The 22,951-nt window shown below is 43.2% G+C and overlaps 1 protein-coding gene across 1 annotated transcript in view; it reads right to left on the reverse strand.

The window, feature by feature from the left end:
• Nucleotides 1-5,695, reverse strand: part of CDH4 (cadherin 4) — a 413,863-nt gene extending 408,168 nt beyond the window's left edge. The window contains exons 1-2 of the mRNA XM_059862675.1: nucleotides 5,533-5,695; nucleotides 3,395-3,506 (exon numbers count right to left, since the gene is read on the reverse strand). Coding sequence (XP_059718658.1) covers nucleotides 3,395-3,506; nucleotides 5,533-5,598 — 178 coding nt within the window. The 5' untranslated portion in view covers nucleotides 5,599-5,695. The remainder of the gene's footprint in view (nucleotides 1-3,394; nucleotides 3,507-5,532) is intronic.
• Between the last annotated feature and the right edge of the window lie 17,256 nt (nucleotides 5,696-22,951).

Here is a 22,951-nt window from a genome sequence, read left to right on the forward strand (position 1 = left end):
CCTTCCCCAAGAGGCTGCTGGTCTTCACCACTCCCAAACAATGAGTTCACATCAGGAATCACATCCCCTGGGACATGCTGAACTGCTTCAGTGCAGCCCCACACGGCCCTGCTCCCCACCCCTCAGGACCAATGTTCTCACCACGTTAAGTTACCATGAATAATTAACAAAGAGGAAAAGATCCCTTTGCCACAATGGTCCTCTGCCATACTTCAGACATGGAGATCTTTCCCTTAGGCTAAAGAAGAAAATACTTAACGAAGCTATCTTAAACATTATCATGCATCAGTGATCAAGACTAAGTTTATTATCCTGCAAACAAAAACAAAGACAAAAAAGTATAACAGATTACACCCCAGTAGCTTTCATTAAGGGATGCAGTGATGGCATTTCTGGGGAAGGCACTGGCTCCACAAATCACCTCAGCTACCACCACCCCATCACCAGGCCACAGTGTTGGCAGTGATGTGCAGCATGTGGTATTTGTGGCCCTACTGGGGAAAACTATTTTAAGTCTAATTAACATGAAATTTTTAGAATGCAGATGCTTTTCATTTATACATAAAACAAAATGCCGTGACATTTCTCCCATCCATTTATCATAAACAAGTTAATTACTGTGTAACAAATAGCTCCTGCTAGAATCTGTATGTTTTGAGCATGTTAGAGAGCTGAGTCAGGCAAATAAGATGATCCACAAAGTAGTAGCTAATAGCTTACGGCATACTTATAATAAAACAATGACTCTGTAAAAGCTCTTGTTGTCAAATTAAGGCTAAGCTATTTCCATTGGAATAAACCAATTATAAGCAGTGATTATCTGTTTAACTTGATTCAAACCTAGAATACTATAAACACTTTCATTTTGATGCATTCATAACAGTGCATACATTTGAGAGCTGGATCTTGCAAAGCTTAAAAGGGAAATGCTTGGTTTATTTATTGCCACACGGAACCATGAACATCCAAATTCTCCATGGTGGGGAGGGATTTCACCACCATGCTGAGGGCTGCATGCTCCCTGATTTCTGATGGACAAACCTTCAGGGATAAACTGTCCCAGGACTGCCCACCCCTCCTTGCTAAGGACAAGGTGAGCATTATCCATAAAAACCTCATGTTCACTCCGTGAAATCCTCCGACAGCCACCCAAGCTACAGACACGCTTTTTCCAACCCCCAGATTCCAGGAAAGCACTGACAGGTGAATTTCTGCCTACTTTCTTTCTTTCTTTTTTTTTTTTTTTTAATTCAGGCAAACAGTCCCATTTGGCCTGCAGATGAATTACTGAATGCTGATGAATAAGATGGTGGTAGCTGCTGGCAGCAGAGCTTTGCGTGGTAAGATGGTGTGAAATAGTACATATGTCAATCTATCAAACATGATAATGTAAGCAATCTGAACCCATTTTTGGTCTGAACTATTGTACAATACTTCACCCAGATGGAAGAAAGAGATAAACATTTTATGCTTCAGACACATCAAGTGCTAGGAAGTAAAATTAAACCTAAACTGGAAAACTACCAATTTTACATGCTAGAGTATATATAAAGAACAACACAAGCATGAAGAAGAATTTTCTTGCCCATTATTGTATAAATTAATTAGATATATTTGCTTCCTATGATAAACAACAGCATGTATTTGACTGTAGATTAAAAGGTTCAAAGATGATAGTTTACATATTAGCAAACACAGCACTTGCACTTTTTTTCTTCCTTCTTTTGTTGAGAAAATGCTTTTAAATCATGGAACCTGTGACAACATCATCAGGACATGAATCTTAGGAGTGGAGCATGGATACATAACATCCCCAAGGGTGAGTTCAGCCCTAAATCAGAGGCAGGGCTGCCACGACTAACGTAAAACTACAACTGGTCCCTAAAGGATAAAATCAAATAGAAATATATTTTCATTCAAATCAACTTGACAGCCTGTGTAAATATAATTTCCTATTTAAAAATTAGCAGTTAAACCAGAAGTTAAATGACAGCCAGTGTGCTGTTTTGAAAGTCACAGCCACCTAATGCCTCTGAGCAGACCCTTCTGCTCCACTCCTGCTGTCCACCTCCATAAACACAGCACAATTTATCAAGCACTAAACTGCAAAAAACCACTCTTCTGAGCAAATATATTTATGACACGGCTTTCTACAATACTCAGAGCACATTTTTTATCAAAAAATTTGCAAAGCTAAAAGAGCATGAAATCTACCCAGTTTCCAGACTGACCTGTAAAGCCGCCTTCGCATTTGGGAAAAATTGCCACAAAGTGTGTAAACTATTGGTACTTGGTCTCTTTAGGGCTGCACAATCTTGAGCTTGTCCATCCCAATTCCCTCTTTGGTTACCCTTCAAACTAAAAATAAACTCCCCAAGGTCTACTAATTAATGCCAGGCCAGTCAAGAGAATTCCTGAACAGCAACACTAAGACAACTGGGCACAGAAACAAAAGTGATTGCCAGCTCATGCAGAGCAAAAATGTCCAGTTCTGGATTCTGCTGAAGCCACAGAGAACACTGACAACTCTGCCTCTCTTCTGAGAAAAATCAAAGTAACAGAGCAGGTGTTTGGTCTGGAGGAAGACACAAATCTCAGCTTTCTGGCACAGATACATGCACGCAAGCAAAACGTACTCAGGAAAACAGTGCAAAATACAGTTATAAAGCCTTGAGTAGAGCATCAAGCCCTGACATGCTCCCCAACTTCCTGGGCTGCTGTAGGATTCTGATCTTTAAAAATTCTCTTGGAATAAAGTATTTTCCTGTGTCATGCAAATATAAAGTTTAATTATTTTTAACTTGAAAAGGAGACAGAGCAATACACAGGATAATCTACTGTTATTTGGATTATGAAGACATCTTAGAGTTTACAAGCACAAAAGTGGTTATAATCCTGCAATTACTATAAAGCTAATTGGTAGTTTCTTTTTGCCTGTGTTTTCATGTTGTCAGTGGGGCAGTAATGAAAATGAATGCCACATTTGTGAACAGAATGTCTGTAGGCTTGTTTACCACATTTCCAACAACAACGTCTGCTTTATCATCCATTTCAAAGCAGAGATAATTTAAGGATCTTTGAATTTCATACATAAAAATACTTTCTAAAATATCAGATGCAGAGTTCCTTCAGACAGGGTGGGAGTGGGAGACTCAAGAGTGAAGTGATGACCTCGCATGGTGTAACAAACAATCCACCTGGAGCAGACAGCAGCAGACCTGGAACAATTCATCTGTATTCAAAACTGTGCTCAGGTAAACCACTTAGTGTTTCATCCTCCTACAAACATAATTCTGCAGACAATTTCACCATCAAAACCAGCATCTTTAAGCCTCCTTTCACCTCCTGAAAATACAGTTATTGCAGAAGCTATTAAGCTTTTTATTCCTCTTACCTTTGAGTAACTTCTGCCCTTCCATGATATTCTGGGAGATGAATGCTGTGTAGTCTTGTTCTGAGAAGCCAGGCTTGCACGTGGGTCTAACTGTAAGATCCCCATTGTGTGCCTGCAAAAACAAAACAAGGAAAATGCATACCATGACTTTTGTAGTTTGGGAAAACGTTTTGCACCCAGTGATGAAGTGTTTAGGCATGAGCAAACCTGAACAGTAAAGCAGTGTGCAAGTAGAAGTTGCTTGTGTTAGATTGCCTATCTGTTGGAGTGGATCCATACTGTAGCTGCAAAAAATAAAATGGGCCAGCAATAGTTGCCTGACTACAAGAGAGCATTGTTTGTAGGAAGGCTGGGATACTGGGCACTGTCAGAAGAGGGGAGGAAACAAAGAGCAGCAATTCATCAAGGCGCTGTGCTCGCACTGGAGATACGCAAAGGCCTGATCTTGCAACATCCAGGAGGTTTGCTCCTGAGAAACTGGGCAGACCCCAGCACGGAAGGGGGAGAAACACAGGAGCCTGCGACCAGGTGAGGACACCCTTCCTTCCCCTTCACCCTTGCAGCAGCATCCCGGGCTCTGCCTGCTGCATCCTCTGGGACCCTCCGGGCTCTGCTCTTGCCCCGGCAGTGGGAAGGAATGGAGGGATTCCCAGTTAAAACCCTGATAAAGCACAGAATCGTGTACAACCTGCCAGCACCCACACAGACGCAGCCAACAAAACGCTCAGCTGCAACTTTGGACTGAGCAGAGGATCCAGCCTCCGCCACAGGGACGGGGCAGTCCAGTCACAGTAGCCCAGGCTCCTTGGGATTCCTCGGCAGGGAAGGTCCCAGACCCCAGCTCCAGAGGAACTCGCTGACAGCACACAAGCCCGTGATTTATGCGTGGAGAGTGCCAGGTGATTTACGCACTAACAAGTGCTGGTGGCAGGGGATTTCTAACGCGCCCGGGCTGTCGGCAGAGCCAGCCAGAGCATCGCTTAGCGATGCTGCCGGCACCTCCGCCGCCTCCAGAGCCGGCAGCGCCGGCTGAAGCCGGGGGAGCGGGAGCGGCGCCTCCCCGCAAAGTGCAACTCCAGGCGTGCACCTGCCTCCCCGGGGAGCACCGCAGCCCCCCGCACCCCCAGACACTCCCGCACACAGACTGCGCTGCATCAGAGACACGGAAACCAACAGGAGAGAAGGGTCCTTTCGGATGAGCTTAGTAAGCAGAACACAAGCCAATGTACTCGGCTTAAAATCACGCTCGGGAGACGGATGCCAGCTACTGCATGGGAAACGCAAGGAAGCGGCGGCTCTGTTGGACTCTGACCGCGGCTGGCAAGATGTTGCCATTAGGAAACATTTCAAAGGGTCTCACCGAGGATAGCGGGCTTCCAGTCTGAAATCGCCCCATTATTATAGCGGCGCTCGCTAGACGAGAGAGCATCGGGGCTGTTCCTGAGCACCCACCAGCCTCCACGAGGCTCGGGACATCCTCACGGATTCTACTTGGCACCGGGGATTGAGGCAGAAAAATAAGCGGCTCTTGTTCCCGCAGCCAGCCCAGCCCGAAAGCCAGCAGCCGCCCGGCTCGCTCTGTAACACTGCAGCCACGCGTTCAGGCGCTTGTTGATGTTCTACAGAAACCCTTCAATTTCAGGCGCCGTGGGAATAAAACCCTAAAAATCCCAAACTTTCAGAGCATCACCCCCCAGCACGATCCGGACCCGCTCGGTTAGGTTTATGGGCTTGTAAAAATAAAAGTTAGGGGCTGCAGCGGGCGCGGGCTCCGCGGGGCTCGGCGGGGAGCGCGGCCGCGGGTGCTCCGCGGGGCTCGGAGCGGCTCCGCGCCGGGACGCGCCGCTGCCCCCGAAGTTTCTCCGGCGAGGCGCAGCGCGGAGCGTACTTGTGCCGGTACCGCGGCGGCACCTGAGCGGCGGCTCCAAAAAAAAAAAAAAAAAACAACAATTAAAAACTGCACAGCGGCGATCCGATTTTAAAAAAATGAGGTGCGAAACAGCGGAGCGGCGGGGACAGCGGCATGAGCTCCGCGCACCCACCACCACCACCATCACCCTCACTCCCCGAGCCCGAAGTTGCCGCGGCGGGCGCGGAGGAGCCGCGGCGGGGATGGCTCCGCGCCCGTTTCCACTTACCGCCGCCGAGCCCCAGACGGGCAGGAGGAGCAGCAGCAGCAGCCGCCGCCTCGGGCCGGCGCTCATGTCCGCGGCAGACGGAGCGGATCGCAGCGGTGCGGTACGGCGAGGAGCGGAGCGGAGCCGGCCGGGTCCCGCGGCCGCTCCGGGCTGCAGGTGAAGCGCCCGCCGCGCGCCGCCGCCGCGCCCCGCCCCGCGCGCGCGGGCACGCGCCGCTTAAAGCGACAGGCGCCGCCCCGCCGCGGGGGGAGCGGGGATGAAGGTGATGATGATGATGGTGGTGGTGGTGATGATAATAATAATAGAGGGGGAAAGGGGTTCAGCGGCGCTGCCGCTTCCTCCCTCGGCGCCCCGCCGAGCTCCGCGATGCGCGGGAGCCTCGTCTGTCCGGAGAAGAAACTTACGCGTCCGAATTGTCGCGAAAAGCTGGTGTGTTCCCGGGAAGGAAGCCCACACGAGCAGCCGGCACATGCAGGGAGATCGTGGGCTCACATCACAGAGCACGCTGCTGATGATGCCAAGGCTGGGGTTTGATCCCCGCCATTCACTGGAGGGTTGGGTTTGAAGAGCTGTGCCCCTTCCAGCTCAGGTTCGGTGATTCCCTGATCATCATGTCGAACCTCCAACCCAGCGCTGCCCAAACCATCACCCAGCACCGGATCCAGACAGCTCTGAAACACCTCCAGATGGTGATTCCACCACCTCCTGGGCAACCTATTCCAATGCCTGACCACCAGAACTGAAATTTTTTTCCAATATATAATCTCAATCTCCCGTGTCTCAATTTAAGGTGTTTTCCTCTAGCCCTCTTTACATGTGCCCACAAGGGAACAAGCAGCATATCCAGGGGAAAATTAACACAGCCCTGAAAAGATACGCTCAGTGGGCAAAAAACTAACATGGGCAGGTGAAAACCAAGTGTATCCCATGAGGAAAAATTTGTGTTCACAGGAAAAGATCTATGTCCAGGAGTTCATGAGTGTGTCATGTGAGGAGAGCAGAGCCCAGGTCGTGAGGGAAAGAAACGTGGTGTCAGGGAGTAGTGGCAAATCTACAAAAAATTACATACTGGGGAAGAAAAAACTGATATATCCAAAAATGAAAAACTCAGGACAGGGTAGAGAAATAGGTAGTGCCAGGATTGCCTCCTCAGCCGTATCTGTGAACCAGCCTGAGCCTGGCCCTGCTTCTTTTAGAGGAAAATAGGCTTGTCAGGCCTAATCCACATCCACATCAGTAGCAGAGGAAACTAACTCCACTAAACTAGCAAATTTCTGGTGTAAAAATAAAGGCAGATCAACACAGGGTCAGAAAGTGAAACTTCAGTCAATTTCACAGCAAACTGAAAGCAGTGCTTTCAAGCAGAGTGTGGCTCTTGCTCTTTTCCTACAGCAGGGCCCTGGCTCCCAAATCCCATCCTTTTCTTCTCCAGCTCAAGGCCACAAATAGGAATTCCCAGGCACGAGTGTTTTGTGCTTATAAATCCAGCAGCAATTTGCATAAATAGATGCATATTATCTGATATACGTGCAAAATCAGACATTGCAGCTGAAAAATCCGGCCATTAAACCATTCTGTGGGATTTGCACGTCTCCCAAGGAATGGGACACATAAATCCACTGGCTGCATCTTTGGCTATTGAGTAGATTTAATAGCATTGTGTTAACACCTAGAGACGTTAGCAAAGAACTGAGGCCTCATTGTATTGAGCTCTGTGGACAAGAATAATGAAAAGATTGTTCCAACCCCACCAATTTACAGTCTTAGTGGATTATGGGGTTTATTTTGTTTTTAAACAAGCATTTCTGAGTTTGTTACATAAAATTAAATAAATGCCATCATTGTATTTGATTTAATGTGGACCCTTTTTTAGGAACCACTTCCACAGAGGCAGAAATAGCTGAGTGACACTATCACAGCAAAAATAAATCCTAATGTATATTTTAAAAATGTGATTTTTTTTTTGTCCCTTTATCTTTATCCTTAAAGTTTGGAGCAGATTGTTCCAGGTTCAAGGGCAGTTTCTATTTAAATAGAACTACAGGTACTCTGGAGAGTACTGAGGATATTTTGGATTTGGGGAACTACAATGTGGATACTCTTTTTTGAATATCTATGGCCAGTTCTTTTGACTCTTGCTGGACTACAGCTGTTGCTGTGCAAGTGCTCGCTCTGCTTGATAACTTTGTTAATATGACAAGTTCTACAAGTATTATCAAAATAAGTCTGACACCACAACAGATTGTGAAGAAAAGGCAGAGCAGTAGTGAAAAAAAAAAAAAAAAAAAAAAGAATTCTTCAACATGTTTACAGTTGATTTCTAATCTGATGGCAAATTGATTTTTTTCCCAAACTAGTTTGCCATCCCGCTTTTCTAAGCTGTGGTAACAAACTGTGTGCTCAAGGAATGAGGCTGTAAATGGAGTTGAATTCTCAGCTGTATTTTCAGGAACAGTGGTCGGTGTGAAACAGCAGGTGCCTCCCAAACTGGGGTGTTTTCAGAAGGAGCAGAGGAGAATCCAAACCCATGTTCAGACAGTGGAAATCTCTGGTTCTGGAAATCTCTGATGTGTGAGGTTGCTTTCACTCTACCATTTTCCTTCAACTCTTGACACTCCAATTAATTTTGGAAGGAATTACAGTTTTTCTAACTGATTAGCTATTACTTGAACTACCTCCTTCTTTAGCAGCACCTCACACGAAGTGCTTATAAAATGTCTTCCTTCGGATCTTTAAGGAAAATTAAAACTATTCCATTTACATTTTTGTACCTTCTGGATTTTCCCCAAACTTTCAGATGGCAGGCCTGAGCTGGGCCTGAACATATGTTATTTGGGAGGGTCTGCTGGTTAGGAACTGGTGGTGTGGCACAGAAAGGAAATAGGAAGCTCCACCATCTAACACAGGGATGCTGCAAGGTGTGGGGTTGGTGGGATGAGGACACTTGAGTGTACACATGCACAGTAAATCAACTTGCTAAACACCTCAAGAGCAAAACTGCTGATCCTAGGAGGCAACTTGCTGTACTCACAACACCCAAGAGAATAAAAGGCTCATAGATGAGACATCTCCAGAGCTGACTGTGCCAGGATAACGAGGAGCGCAGAGCACACGAGGGATTTTCCCCTCCTTGATGCACACATGTAATTCCTACTGACAGCAGTGGGACTTGCATATCCACACCAAGGGGACAACAGAACCCTTGGTGGTGGAGATGAGTATTGGATGTGAGCTGTGTGACCACGGAGAGGGAGCCAGGGGGAGGGAGGTGTGATCACTGAGGGACTGTACAACACACAATAAAATTGTCAAGCAGCCATCAAGTACGTGAAAGCATGGGAATAACAAATTAAATGGACAGGAGGTGAGAAAACAGAGTCTCAAGAGGCTTTTGCCTTCCTAGCTTTGGGCTGATATCTGAATTCCTTATCTGGGAAATATTCCCGCTGGCTTAACCCGTTTAATTCTCTGACAAGTAAATATTTCCCTGAACTCAAGTAAATAGTTGTGGCCCAGATGCCAAGGATAAAAAGTGGTTGTATTAAAAAGTGTGATAAACAAGAAGAAATTAAATTAATACAGCGTGCAGGCCTTACTGTGGGTTTCTTCTGTATGATTCTTGCTTTTCAAGTGGGAGACAGCTGGGTGACCAGTGGTTTGGAGTCATTATTACTAATTTGGGCTTGTGTCAGAAGTAGCAACAAAGGACACAACAGGAAATAATGATGATTCTAGTTTGATAGATAATGGCAAATTATGTGTTTGTGACAGCAGTTAAAAAATGAGATGAATGAGCAATGCCTTCAGATTTAATATGCATTTGGGATCTTTTAAGGATGTGTAGGGAAGATGGGATGAGATGAAACTGAACTGTGAAGTGAAATGTAAATCAGAGCTATGGAGAAATTAATGATCAGGAAAAGACTTCTACCAGATCTTGGTGGAAACCAACAGAAGGAACAAAGGATGCTCCTAAGTAGGAAGACCACAACCACAGAAGGAAGATAACTAATGGTAAAAGCTAGGGTTTGTACATTTATGTCATTTTTTTAAGTAACAGCAACTAGAACTACATGAATAGCTGGGCACAGCTCAACATTCTGGATTGCCTATGATCTGGCTCCAGTACAAAATCTAAAGACAAAATGATGAATCACAGAGGGGAAAGTGACTCCAACAAAAAATCCACAAGAAAAGGCTGCACTGAACAGGAATGGGAAATGCTTCAGTCCAAGCTGATTCTATCCCTGCACGTGCTCCCTGTGTGCTGGAATGGTGGGGGTGGCACAGCTATCTCCCTGGTCAAACAGCTCTTTTGAAATCACATTTTCAGTCCTGCCAGACAGGCTGCAGTGCCAAAGAATTTGAACCTTCTCTCTTTGAGGCTCCCTACTCACCCGCACACTGTGGATCCAAGGGATTCTTCTTCCCAGCTGGCCATGGGAATGGCTCTGAGGAAAACACAGCTTCAGAGGCCCTGCAAACCCTTCCTGCTCACTTAATTACACTGACCAAGGGAGGCCAGCTCTGGTGCAGTCTGACCTCCAATTATGAGGCACACTGTGGTCTCCTCACTGAGCTGTGAGGCATTAGTGGCAGCATGCCAGCAATGGCTATATTAAAATCAATTTCAAACTCCCAATTCCATGTCTCTTTCACCTTAGGTGAGGTAACACACCTTATACTAATGCAACTCTTTGTAAAATATTGTAAAACAAAACTGACCTGTGCAAAACAATTAACAGTTCTGTTCTCTTTTTTTTCTCTTTCTTTTTTGGTCATTTTTTCTATTCTTGATTCTTGCAAAATCAAAGGAAAAAGAAAGAAAGCAGGCCAAGAGGCTTATTAGATCTCTATCTTTGCAGTGGACTGCTGTTTAAAGAAGGGGTATTAAAAAAAAAGAAAGAAGAAAAGCAGAATTAGGTTTGTTCACAGAGTCACCAAGGAGAATAAACTGCAAGAGCTCCCTGACACAGCAGGCAGGCAGCTCCCAGGCTGCTCCATAAGGCAATGCTTGATATTCATGGAAACAATGAAATCTCACCAGATTTAGTACAAAAAAAGAGATGAATAGCCAGTCTGTGGTTTTACAAGCAGGAGGAAGGCCACGGATTCCCAGTTTCCCCAAAGCCTTCACAAACTTAAAACTGATTTTAAGACTCTCCTTGGGTGAGCACGTGTTTAAACAGGATTGTGCCATCACCTCAGGAACAGAGAGTTACCTGAAGGGTCATCACCTGCTTTACCTGGAGCAGCAATGGGAGGAAATTATCAAACACTGACATAAACCCAGGGATTTCCTCCCCACCCTCTCCATGCACCCTCAGCAGCTCAAGAGGAGCCTGATCATTTTTTTTCCAAAAAGTCCTGTGCCTGTGATTTCCTGTGCCACTGGGATGCTCACTCCACATTCAGTCAGGTGCCAGGGGAAGGGGGCAGGATCTGACCTGCCAAACCTTATGGCTCCTTAATTTTTACTCATCACATGCCAGAAAACTCCAAATTAATATCAACATGAATAATACTTTTATTAAGTGACTGCTGAAGGAAAATGAGAATTTTTGAGACTTGCACATTGTGCTGTTGTTATTGTTTGCAGCATAGATCTCATCACCATTGCATTCTTCTGATTGACTTGGCCCCATATACATTGAAATGTTCACAGTAATGTAACTTATTCCAGTCCAAATCTCAAATAAATTACCCTGCAACAACCAGCAGTATTAATAAATGATCATTCTTTTATCTAGGAAAAACATGTTGTTCAGATCAGCCTTTCTAATATTACAGTATATTCTTTTCTTATTAGGAAAAAAAATATTTTCCTCAGCAAAGATTGGTAAAACATAAATAGAAGTGATGTTCTGAGCTCTTTCAGCCTTTTGTGGCACCCAGCTTGTTGGTATTCCTCACAAATATTTTTCCTCACAAATATAGCCAACAGTTTTTGCACTGCAGCAAATACTCTAAATTGTGTGTGTGTGCCTGGTAAATGCTGAGGCAGAACTCCTCAGAGAAAGCCCCAGTTACCTGTTTAATATGAAGTAATTTTCTGGAGCTGTCAGCATTTTTGGTCAAAAACCACCTGGAAGACAAAGCACTTTGCAAGAGACAGCTTTGACAACCCATGGATTTTAATAGTGGAACTGAAAGGATAACTTGGAGAGAGGGGAGAGAGAGGAGGGATGTGCTCTTGTAAGGGATTACTTTGTGACAGAATATCCCATACTCAAAGTAATGCAGCATATTTCCAATGAGGAAAAGTAGTAAAAAGTTTACAATGTTTGCCTCCTTGCAATTCCTGTCAAGTTAAAGATGTATACAAACTTTATTTAACTACCTGAAGCAGTGATTTAGCTACAAATGAGGATAATAATATGATAATATTGCATACTAATGCTAATATTACATGCCTCAGTGAAATAAAGCCTAGAAATAAAAGAAAGAGAACTATTTAGGAATACCATATGCATGGATAATATGGACTGACTGCAGGCCAAGAGCAATAAAAACCAAAGTCTTCCACACATGCATAAACAGAAAGGAAGAGAAAGTGTGGAGTCCCAAGGGTTAAAGTTTTATTATCTATCATTGGTAGTCACCACCTGACTGCTGCTCAGCTGATAAAGGCTGGTTTTGGTGTTGGTGGAGTTCTGTACATGAAATAACTGCTGCTTTTGCCAGTGTCCAGAAATGCCTGAACTCCAAAGATTAATTTTTCAAGTTCATGCATTTATCTAATGAGATTATCTGCATTGATCCCATTAACTCTGGCCAGCAGATCCTGTGGCCTCACATCCCCTAATCCATTCCCAGCTGCACACAAGCTTTCAAGTCAGGACACACAAACAGGTGCTCAAAATATTGGTACATCCCAGACTGGGTAACCCCCAGCTGAAAAGTGGTTTTGATCTCTTTGAGAGAGAAATCTGTGGGAGATATTCCTGCACCATCTTCAGTGTGAGCTACTGGCAGGCTTGTGTTTTACTAAAGCTCATTCTTAGTGATTCTGATTGTGCTGATCCATCAGCAGGAAATGGCAGAATCATGGCTCAGATTGCACTGAAGCTCAGAAGCAGCACAGGATTTAGATGGGACATTTTTAAGATTTTAACAACAAATACAAATTATGTCTGGTGCAAGCTGTGGCAACCTGGACTTCACCTATGCAGATATTTCACCAGAACAATCACTTGCAAGCTGATCCTTAAGTACTTTATGAGAGATAAATCTAATAACCTTTCTGGGAAAACCTCAGCAGGATGCAGACACTGTAATAATCCATATGCAAGCTACCACATTGTATTGTGTGCTGTCAGACAACTCAATTATTTTCTTCCAGATCTAACATAAGCTTCTGTTTAGTAAACATGATGAGAGTCAAACTTTTACATATATATATATATATATATAAAGTGCTTAATTTGCATGCAAAATTGCCCTAAGTATGTATGCAAATAGGAAGACTCATGCACAGATGACTAATTAAGTGCATTTATGTGAGAAATTACCCAATGCACGCATGGAATCTCAGTAATTGTACACACAACTCTGTGAGCCATTGCCTTTGCAATTTGGACACGTAACTGATTGAAAAAATTGTTTCTCAGCACTGTGTTGGAATAACTGATGTGGAGCACATGGCTAGAAGTAGGACAGCTGAGGGGGCTTTGGGAAGAAGCTACAAAAGCTTGTGAGGAGCTTTACAGTAAGAACAGAATTTGCCATCCCTGCCATTGCTGGTTTTGTATTCACTTACAACCATCCTGTGCTAATCTGTGGCTTGAAGAGAGTCATATCTGTAAAAAACAATCAGAAAAATACAATCAGAGCCATGGCACAAGAGGTGGTGCCATTAAAATTAAACCTGAATTTAAAGCCTGCTGTTGTCTGTCCAGTAGGTATTTTTAAACAAAACCAGCAAGTTTTACTTTATGTGTCCTGATCAAGCTCCCTTTTGTCTCCTCCAAGCAGACTTTGTGGTATGACAGCACAATATCCCTCTGGAAGGTCCAGGGAGTTTTGGTGGGAAAAGGGATACCTATCTGTTTTAATTTTCCAGGCATTGATGTTATTCTAAGTTCTGTTATCTCTAAACACTGATTAGTTCTCTTTATATCCCCAAAGTTAGAAAGTTCACGCTAACATTGTTAAAATTCAACACAGAGAACAAGTTCTTTCAAAATGATGTGATAAACACCCCTGACTTCAATGTCCTGCAGAGAAAAATACCTGCCCAAATTGTTTGGATATGCTCTGGCTGCTGAAAGCAGGGAACATCCTCAGCCTGCTTTGTGATGTTTTCCTATTTTCTGGTCATTGTGCTGATATTGAGCATAACAGGTAGAGGAGCACCTGCTTATTTACCCACGACTCGAGGTCAAACGTTTCAATCAGCCACTAACACAGGCAAAATGTCTTTGTGGGCACAGCCAGATGTGAGGAGCCCGGCAGGGGAGGGGAGGAGGGAGGCTGGGCAAGGATGAGCTGGGCAGGGATGTGCTGGCCCTGGGGATGGGATGCTGCCCTGGGGATGGGATGCTGCCCTGGGGATGGGATGCTGCCCTGGGGATGGGATACTGTCCTGGGGATGGGATGCTGCCCTAGGGATGGCATGCTGCCCTGGGGATGGGATACTGTCCTGGGGATGGGATGCTGCCCTGGCCAGAGATGCTGAGCTGCACCAGACCCAGCCTGGCGAGGCTCTGAGCTGAGAGCTCGGGCAGGAGAGGAGAAGGACGCGCTGTTCCAGGGTGGTTTCACTCAGAAGGAAATTTCTCAGATCTGAAATCTTCTGCCGCTAAGTGGTGCTCTAAACAGCTCAACGTCCCCGTGGTACCGAGTTGTCAGGGAGGAACAAACCCGGCGCTGCCAGGCTGATCAGACTGATGCACGCACTTAACAAGTGTCCATTACGCTGATTTAATCCTCCTGTGCCACCGGATAAATCAGGGGGAAGAACAGGCCAATCCAAAAGATTAAAGAAATCCAAAGATTGAGCCCTGCTGTACAGTAGCTGAAGTGGAGGATTACAGAAAACTATTCTAATTTTTTAAAAGCTTTGTCTGCTTTCTTGCTGTTCCTTTTTAATTATTAGCATTGTTCTCTCCAAGTTTATGGTTGTTAGAACTTGAAGTACTTACCAAAAAAACCTGAAAGAAAACATTTAATTAATACTTGCAATTATTCCAGAACTTATTTTTAAAACAGATGCTCCATATTTTATCAATTGAAAAAAAAAGTAGAAAATAGTTTTTTTTGGAGTACATATCTACAAGTACATCTAATCCTTCCCACCCTCCAAAAACAATGTATTGAAAAACAGGGTGGAGATTTAGAAGGAGAATGCAAGCTTGCAACTTAAGCTCTCCTTGGTCCCAGGAGAAGTGGAAATGCAGCAGGCAGAGGAGCTGTTTTGGCATTTTGACACCCAAATTTTTGCCCACAAAATTGGATTCATTGCTTAGTGTGCAACAAGCCAATTGTTACACACTCAAGAGATTATTTATTTGAGAGTTGTGCGAGCCTTGATTCTCTGTCTATTCCACAAATCAAGCACCACCACTGGGCTTCTTGTGCCATTATTTATACACAGGAATTTGGATTTAGTGACTTTCCAAGCACAGATTGCATAACCTCCACATGCTCAGGGGAAGGGTCTGCACCTGGGCAGGGTCTGTAGGTGTGATTTTCAGCATTATAATGAACATATTCAAGTTTAGGATCCAGGGACCTTGGGTGTGTTGCTGAATTAACAATGTGTGCAGAGATCTACATCAATATCTCGATGCTGATACATCCCCAAGGCTTGGTAATTCCTGGATGTCCTGACCTAGAGATGCAGCTGCTCTGGTTCCACTGTTCAGGTTTCCTTTCTTGCTGACTGGAAGTGCCCAAAGACCTTACATCAAGAAATATCCTGAATTAAGATAATCTTGACAAATTCCACATTTTGCAGTGCTGTGAGCCCTTGCCCCAAGCAATTCTGCACCCAAGGTGCCTCTCAGTCTGAGCATCCTGGGGAAGGATCAGTGGGCAAAGTTGTGCAGTCCCAGAGGCTCCAGTTCAGGAGTCTGGAAGATTTTCTCCTGCTTTATAGGAGGAGGAGGAGTTTCTTTAACCCCAGCCCACGGAGGAGTTTACTCCTTTTCTCTGCCGTGGGTCTGTCCTATGGAATGAGGGATGGAGAGGAAGGATGGGTCAGTGAACACTCAGGTTCTGGGATCCCACCTGGTCTGTAGGTGGATTTCTCAGCCCCTGAGGGAGCAGGTTCACAGCTCTGTATTTACACACCCATGGCGTGGTGAATAGGGAATTTCCACACCCATCAGGTGATGTGTCTGCAGCCAGGCCCAGCTCAGCCTGGCAGTCAGCCCCTTTTAGCACATCTGAGGACCCTAAAACATTGCCTCCCACTGAAACCCAGTGAGTATCTGCCTGTGTGAGCTGCTCTGCTGAGCAGAATCCTTTAAAAAAGGAGGTGGAACTTCTGGGGAGAGGATTAGTGCCTTTTGTGAACTGTATTTGTGTGCAGGGTGCTGGTTTATTCACAACATTGCCTGAGAAGTGCTTTAAATCAAGAATCAAAAGCCGAAAGGATATCAAAGCTGTACAGTAACTGATTACTACTATAAATTTTGCTGAAACAAGCTGATGCTTTGCTGATTCTTTGGTCTTTTTCTGGTAAAAATATGTCAGTGTTAACTCACAGCATTGACTTCTCTGGTTTTTTTCATTTTTGTTCCATGAGATTATTTTTAGCTGCTGTGCATTAGCTCTGCTTCAAAAAAAATATTGAGGTAGAGGTTGCAGCTTCTTCCTGAAACAAACAAATGATTTATTGACAGAAATGCAACAATACCTGTATATCCATAAAATGAATGTCATGTGACCCCTTCCCCTCCCTTTTTGACTGGAGTTGAGACAGACATTAGAGATACATGTGAATTTCTCAGGAGAGAAATATCAAAGGAAAATCAGCTTTTTACCAGAAAATCTGGTAGAAATGAGTAGAACAGCTGCAAAGTAAATAAACTCTTAACAGAATAATGAACCGTTTTCAATTTTAGAAGAAGTGACCAAAGTACTCAAAACAACTTTGCATGAGTTATTTATATTGTGGTATAATTTCTGAGCTCCAAACAATGGTAAGGAACAGCAGCTCTCCAAAATGTCCTCTAGAGAGAACAGCAGAAATGCAAAATTCAAATGCCATGAACAGGGTCAGGTGCAAGCCCAGAAACAGCATGGTTCTTCTAACATTTACATTTTGTGGGCATGCATTTACATATTTAGAAATGAATTCATAGTGGTCTACAATTTCTCTAGGAAGTTTTTGAGTTTAGCTGTAGCTTCACCACGAGAAATCCTGGCCCCTCATGTTTTCCAAGATTTAATCAGTGTATGTCAACTTTAGTATCTTTTTTGTGATGCAAGAATTGTGCAGTTGGGTGTAATATTTTCCAAGTGTTGAAATGCCCTTTCCCAAGGCCAGCTGTGTGTGGTGGCATCAGTCTGGCTGGCTTGTCTCTCTGCCTCTCCCACTGTTTATGCACTTCCTGCTTTTACTTTAACAGACTTTTTCTGCAGAATAAATACAACTGTAAGCAAACTTGCTGAGCTGCTGATATCTTACTGTTTATCTCCAAGGAAATACCACAAATTCAGTAGCAGTGACCTCAGTTCTTCACCTGAATTTCAAATTGTCTGACTGCCTGATACCTTTTCTCTTTATTTCTGTTGCCTGTAGATTTGGCCTTGGATCTTGCTATGTACAATTAACTCTGGTTTCTGACATCACCTTTCTGAGCATGTGAGATTCAAAGAGAGAAAATGTTCAATTTTCAGCTCCTTCTGTCCTGTTTATGCACAGCCTGGGTCAGACACTGCTTCCACAATTCCAGGAGCAAACATGGAGGTCTTCCAAAATGAGGATCCCACCTATCCAGCTGCCTCTGACTGGGAAATAATTCTGAATTTTTTTTCCCACTTTTTCCTGGCCAGACCAGGAAAGAGGTTTAAATTTGAATGGTTTCATTTCAGAGACATGAGTTACACACACTATGAATCCTGTCTTAGACTGTTTTATCCCCAGAAATTATTTGGAAAAAACAAATACTACTTATATTTAAAGAGAAAAAATCAAGGGAAAAATCTGAAAATGCGGCTTTGTATTACTTAGAGTCTAAGATTTCTGTGTTAGTCTGATTCACTAAAAACTTGTTTAAATATTAGACATAATTCCTACAGTGGTAGAAGTGGATAAGAAACTTCAAAACCCCAGTTTAAACCTGCAAGAAGCTTTCTGTTAAGGAAATATAGGGATAATATATTTGGGATATTAATGAAGCACTGGGTAGGTTTTCCCCCCATGGAATGTGTACATCTTGTACATTGGTCTACAAACTACAGACCAAATATTGACTACAATTTGAAATAAAATACAAAATTACATTCATGCCAAGTATTATAAACAACCTGATATTCTCTCATCTTTCAGAGTTTGTGAAGAATGGAGACAACAGCATTTCCTCACAGAAACTATAAAGAATTTAAAGAGTAGGATCAATATCTTAAGAGGAACTTCTATGTGTACATATCCAGCTGAATTCCCAGCAATATAAAAGGGAAATATTTGTGTTGAACTCCCTGCCTAGGGCTTTAAATTGCTGTATACTATCATGCATTACAGCCTGTATTAATTATCTAATTGAGACATTTATATGGTCATCAGGCAAGTGGGGACCTGGAGAGAAATCCCTAATTAAGACTTTGGAGTTTGATAAGAGGCTGCTACAGCACGGTGATAAAACACTATTTTTGTCTTATCTTATGAATGTGTCAGGGCAGATTATGTTAAATGCTACCTACATGCATAATCAGATGACATATCTCTGGCAATACCCACAGATAACAGTCTGCAAATGCACATTTATTATTTTACAGTTCAGACTGTTCAAAGGAGAACAAAACTTGTAGATCCAAAAGTGCAGCAAGTCCACCTTGGCCATGTCCATTGTGTCAGGCCAGGGGTGTGTCCCTTGGGATTTGGGGACAGAGTTTTGGGGTGTGCTGAGAGGCAGAGCAGCTGGAAGGCAGCACCTGGAACCATCCTGCTGGATCTGTACTGCTGAACTCTCCAGGCACTCCTGCCTGCTCCCTGACAGGGGAGGTGGATTACAGACATCAGAAATTCACTTATGACCCAGGAGTCCCCGGAGTGCTCCTTTTAACCCTTCACTGCCTGCCCAAAGAGAGGGGAACAAACAGGGCCAGTCAAACCTCCACATCTCACCTCATTCAGAGTGCACTCCCTGTTTCTTGGCATTGAGCTTGTTGTGAATGCTGAATATGTAATGCAGAAACACCAGCAGTGAAGAATTTTTTTTTTCTTGACAAGTTTTCTGGGAAAATCCAGAGCTGCTCTATGTTTTGCATGCAGCCTCCCCATCCTTCCTGTCATCTGCAGGGTTGATTCAAACAGTAGCATTCACTTCAGGATCCCTTTCCTCAATGGTGCTTTGAGATCTCCAGGAGGACGGTCAGCTCTACCACCAAAGCAAAACAAAGCAAATTCAGAGAACAAAACATACATGAGAATTGGTTTTAGTCTTTTTCCTCTTGCCATCCAACCCTGCTGACATCAGTGGTAAATCTCCTGCCATATCTTGGAGCCTTGCTCCAACAATGGAAGGAAATGTTTGCAAGGTCTCTATATATGCACATATTCATATAAATACATATATAATGTGCATATGCATTATACAACTATACTTCATACATGCACACACATTCAATTTAACACTGCAATGATAATTTGGGATTATTCAAAGCCTGCATTATAAAACTTCCACAACCTTCTACCTGGATAATATATTTTTTAATTTTCTGCTATTTACAGGCGTGCATAATACAAACTGACAAGTGCTAGAGCTGCAAGGAAGAGGCAAGAAACAAGGACCAAAGGTCCTTGCTAAGTAGCAGGATGAAAGATGGCTTAGTGTAATTTTGCAGAAGGATTCAGTTTTACAGATTTCCAAACAAGAAACGTGGGTATTAATGGGGGTTTGCAAAGAGCAAACTCCATAACAGTCCTAGTCAATTAAAAGTACATAAAGTATTAATGTCTTGTCCCCTGGTTTGTGTTTAAGGGGCTGTGGAGACCAGTGTTTAAATCCCAGGAGAAAAAGCCCAATCCTGTGCTCAAACCCCCTATTTGGAGCTGTCATCCATTATCAAACATCATTTCATTAATATGCAAAAAGGTTTCTGCATGTTTCCCAAAACATTGATTAGGTTCAGGGATTTAGGAGAGCTGAGTTGAAGCAGCCCCTGTCTCCCAGAAGCTCAGAAACATCTCAGCTCTGTCCTCTCAGCTCAGTGTCTCCTTCTCCCTGTGCAAACAGGGCTGCGGGGCTGCGAGGTGGCGTCAGCACAAATCCATCAGATTCCCAAGGACAGGATGCTGCTTGTGATGTGCTCCAGGTCCACAGCTCTGTCCCCTGAGAGCTTGGGAAAAATGGGAAATTAACTGGAAGCACAACAAAAGAATAACAGCTCAAAAGCTGTACACTCCTGGTTGAGGTGTAAGCCAGGAGCTTTCCCACAGTGGTGGCCCAGGCATGGCAAAGACCTGGCCTCAACAACTCACACAGATCTGATTTCCAGCTGAGGAGGAAAAGGAGAAAAACAGGAGCAAAAAGGAGAAAAACCACTTGTGAAAACTTTATAACCCCTCTGCTTCTTGTTTAACCTGATCACTGCATCTAAATAGGTGATGGAATGAGCATGACTCAACAGAGCCTCTGTGGGTTTGATTGATGGAGTGCCCCAAAGTAAAACACTCTTTCTGAAAAGCTGAAGAGAAATGCAAACTTTTAATAACATTTTCAAATTATTTAATCATACAATCAGGCCTGACCTTGTTCAATATGAAACTTCATTACAGCCTGGAATGTTAATATGGAGTTCCAAAAGCATCATAAATTACTGGTTTCTTCAATGATGCATGGGCCTGTCCTGCTGTGGCCAACTGCAATTTTAATATTTTCTTCAGAAATGAAGAATTAGCAAATAATGGCATGATCCTGAAATTACTCTTCTAGAGATCCCAGTTTATTAATTGGTTAAAAAAGATAAAGACATTACTCATTTCCATAGATAAATGATGCAGCCAGTCCTTTTTTGGGGGGTGGGGGGAAACCCTACATACTTATTTTTGAATATATCCATTAATAGTTCAACTGCCCTACCTTTCTGCAACATGACAGCTCTGACAGTCAATGAAGGAATTACAACGTGTAACTGGCAATTTCACCATCAGAAACATTATTTTGTATACAACTAGTACTTTGTAACAACTTAAAAATGGTATTCACTGTTTGAAAAGGGCAAAATGAAACCACTTGCAATATTGACTGACAGGGATTCTTATTTGGTGCTTATTATTTGCAACAGAACAAGGAAAGTGAGTGGATGATTTAAATGGCTTGAAAAATCAGGGAAACTGAGAGTCCAGTGAACTTTTAGCTTAAAAATAAATATAATGTTCTTTGCTTAGTTGCTTATCAAAGCATCATAAAAAATTGAGATTGTGGGTCAGACACTGGCCCAGGAAACTTTCCCCTTCATGTCTCAGCACCCCCATGTTTGCTGGGGTCTGAGGGTCCCCATGGTGCAGGGTATTCCAAAGATGAACTGTGCACTGGAAAACAACAGCACAGGCCTGGAAACAAAGCTAATCAAACGTTCTGCAGCAATTAAAAAATGAAATTGCATTTTGTTATACGATTTTCATATAATGAACAGCATGGAAATGTGGAGATTCAAGCAGCTTGAATGCTCAATTAATTCAAGTTCAATTATCATTATGACCAGCACTATGAACCTTCCCATCATCCCTTTCCCCCCACCTGGATCTCTGTCTGTAACTTCTGCATTCTTTTAAATCTGTACCAGATTAATTCTAAAAGCATTTAATGTAAATAAAACACACACAAGACAGTTCAGCTTTTTTTTTCTGTGATGCTCATCCAAGGCTTTACTTGCCAAGAGGCAGAAATACTGAGCAATATTGTGCAGAAATCTATAATTTCCTCTACAATAACCTCAGTTTTCTTTCTTTATTTATTTGTTTTTATTTCTTCTGGCCATGAGACAACGTCAAGAGTTTTCATGGGCAACCCATTGCCCAGAACTAATGGATTGGAAAGCACAATAAGCAAAGAATTTCATTGTTTTCAACCACAATATTAAACAACTACTTAGCAAAGGGAGAGAATAATGGAGAATAATTATTAACTGAAGAAAATATTCAGAACACATGGTAAAACAAATAATTAGGCCCAATTGTGCCAGTTCTGTGAATGTTTTACACTGCCTGCAATGAACTCCCGTTTGAAAGCTCAGTTTTACACTGGGCAATGGTTCAAAACCCAGAGACACATCAGTCCCAGGCAGGAGCTCAGAGAGAAGTGCCAGACTGTAACTGACTGACAGCACTTCCCACTGCAATCTGGGCTTGTCTTGGAGAACTTCTACTCAGCTCTGCTTCAAATCAGACTTCATTGAAGGGAGGAATTCTAGCGAGGTCACAAACAGGGGGGGCTGCCTGCAGACACCAGCCCTCCTTTGGGCTGCTGCACCATCACACATGGGAGATTTACAAGGCAGAAATGCCACGTTCCTTCTGTGGCAACAACCTCACCAGACAGAGCTGCCACAAACCCCACGGTGTTGGAATTGCAGCTACTAAGGCACAGTCTGTTTGTGAAGTCCACTACTCAACAGTGTGACTGTGCTCTCACATTTATCTTGGGGCAAAAATGAAACTGGAAGAATGAATAGGAGGGAAAATACAACTGGACAGTGCACTGGCAATTACAGAGCTGAGAATTAAAGCTACAGAGGAAAAAAAAAGTGTTTTGGTGATGAAAGTCATCTCTAGAGTTACAATTAAGATGAAATTTATTGCCTCTGCTTAACATCTGTTTTATATTTATTCATTCTGATAAAAATTATATCCTGGATCCAAAGCTTCAGCTTCCAAAGTTGCAGAGTGAATCTTAATTAAATATTTGATATAAAGTCTTTTAAAAACCCACAAAAATTACTCAGTTTACTTAAAATAGGACCCAGCAAAATACAAAGTGTGGTATCAGATCCCATAATGAAGTCTTTAAGTTCCCTTGAACTCCCTGCATTTAATGTGAAATATAAAGGACTAACTTTTATATTTGTTTCCTTCTGGTATAAACAGACTGTGTAATGAGCTGCTGTGTGATAGGAACTGAATGTCACTCAGAAGGCAACACATCCCCAGCTCACTGCTGGCTTTGCCCCTCTTAATCTTCACCTTATATCTGAGATGTTCTTTCCCTTTTTCATGGATGCTCATTATGTATCTGTTACTCATTCACTT

This window comes from Haemorhous mexicanus, chromosome 18, assembly GCF_027477595.1.
Source record: "Haemorhous mexicanus isolate bHaeMex1 chromosome 18, bHaeMex1.pri, whole genome shotgun sequence".
NCBI classification, from domain to species: domain Eukaryota; kingdom Metazoa; phylum Chordata; class Aves; order Passeriformes; family Fringillidae; genus Haemorhous; species Haemorhous mexicanus.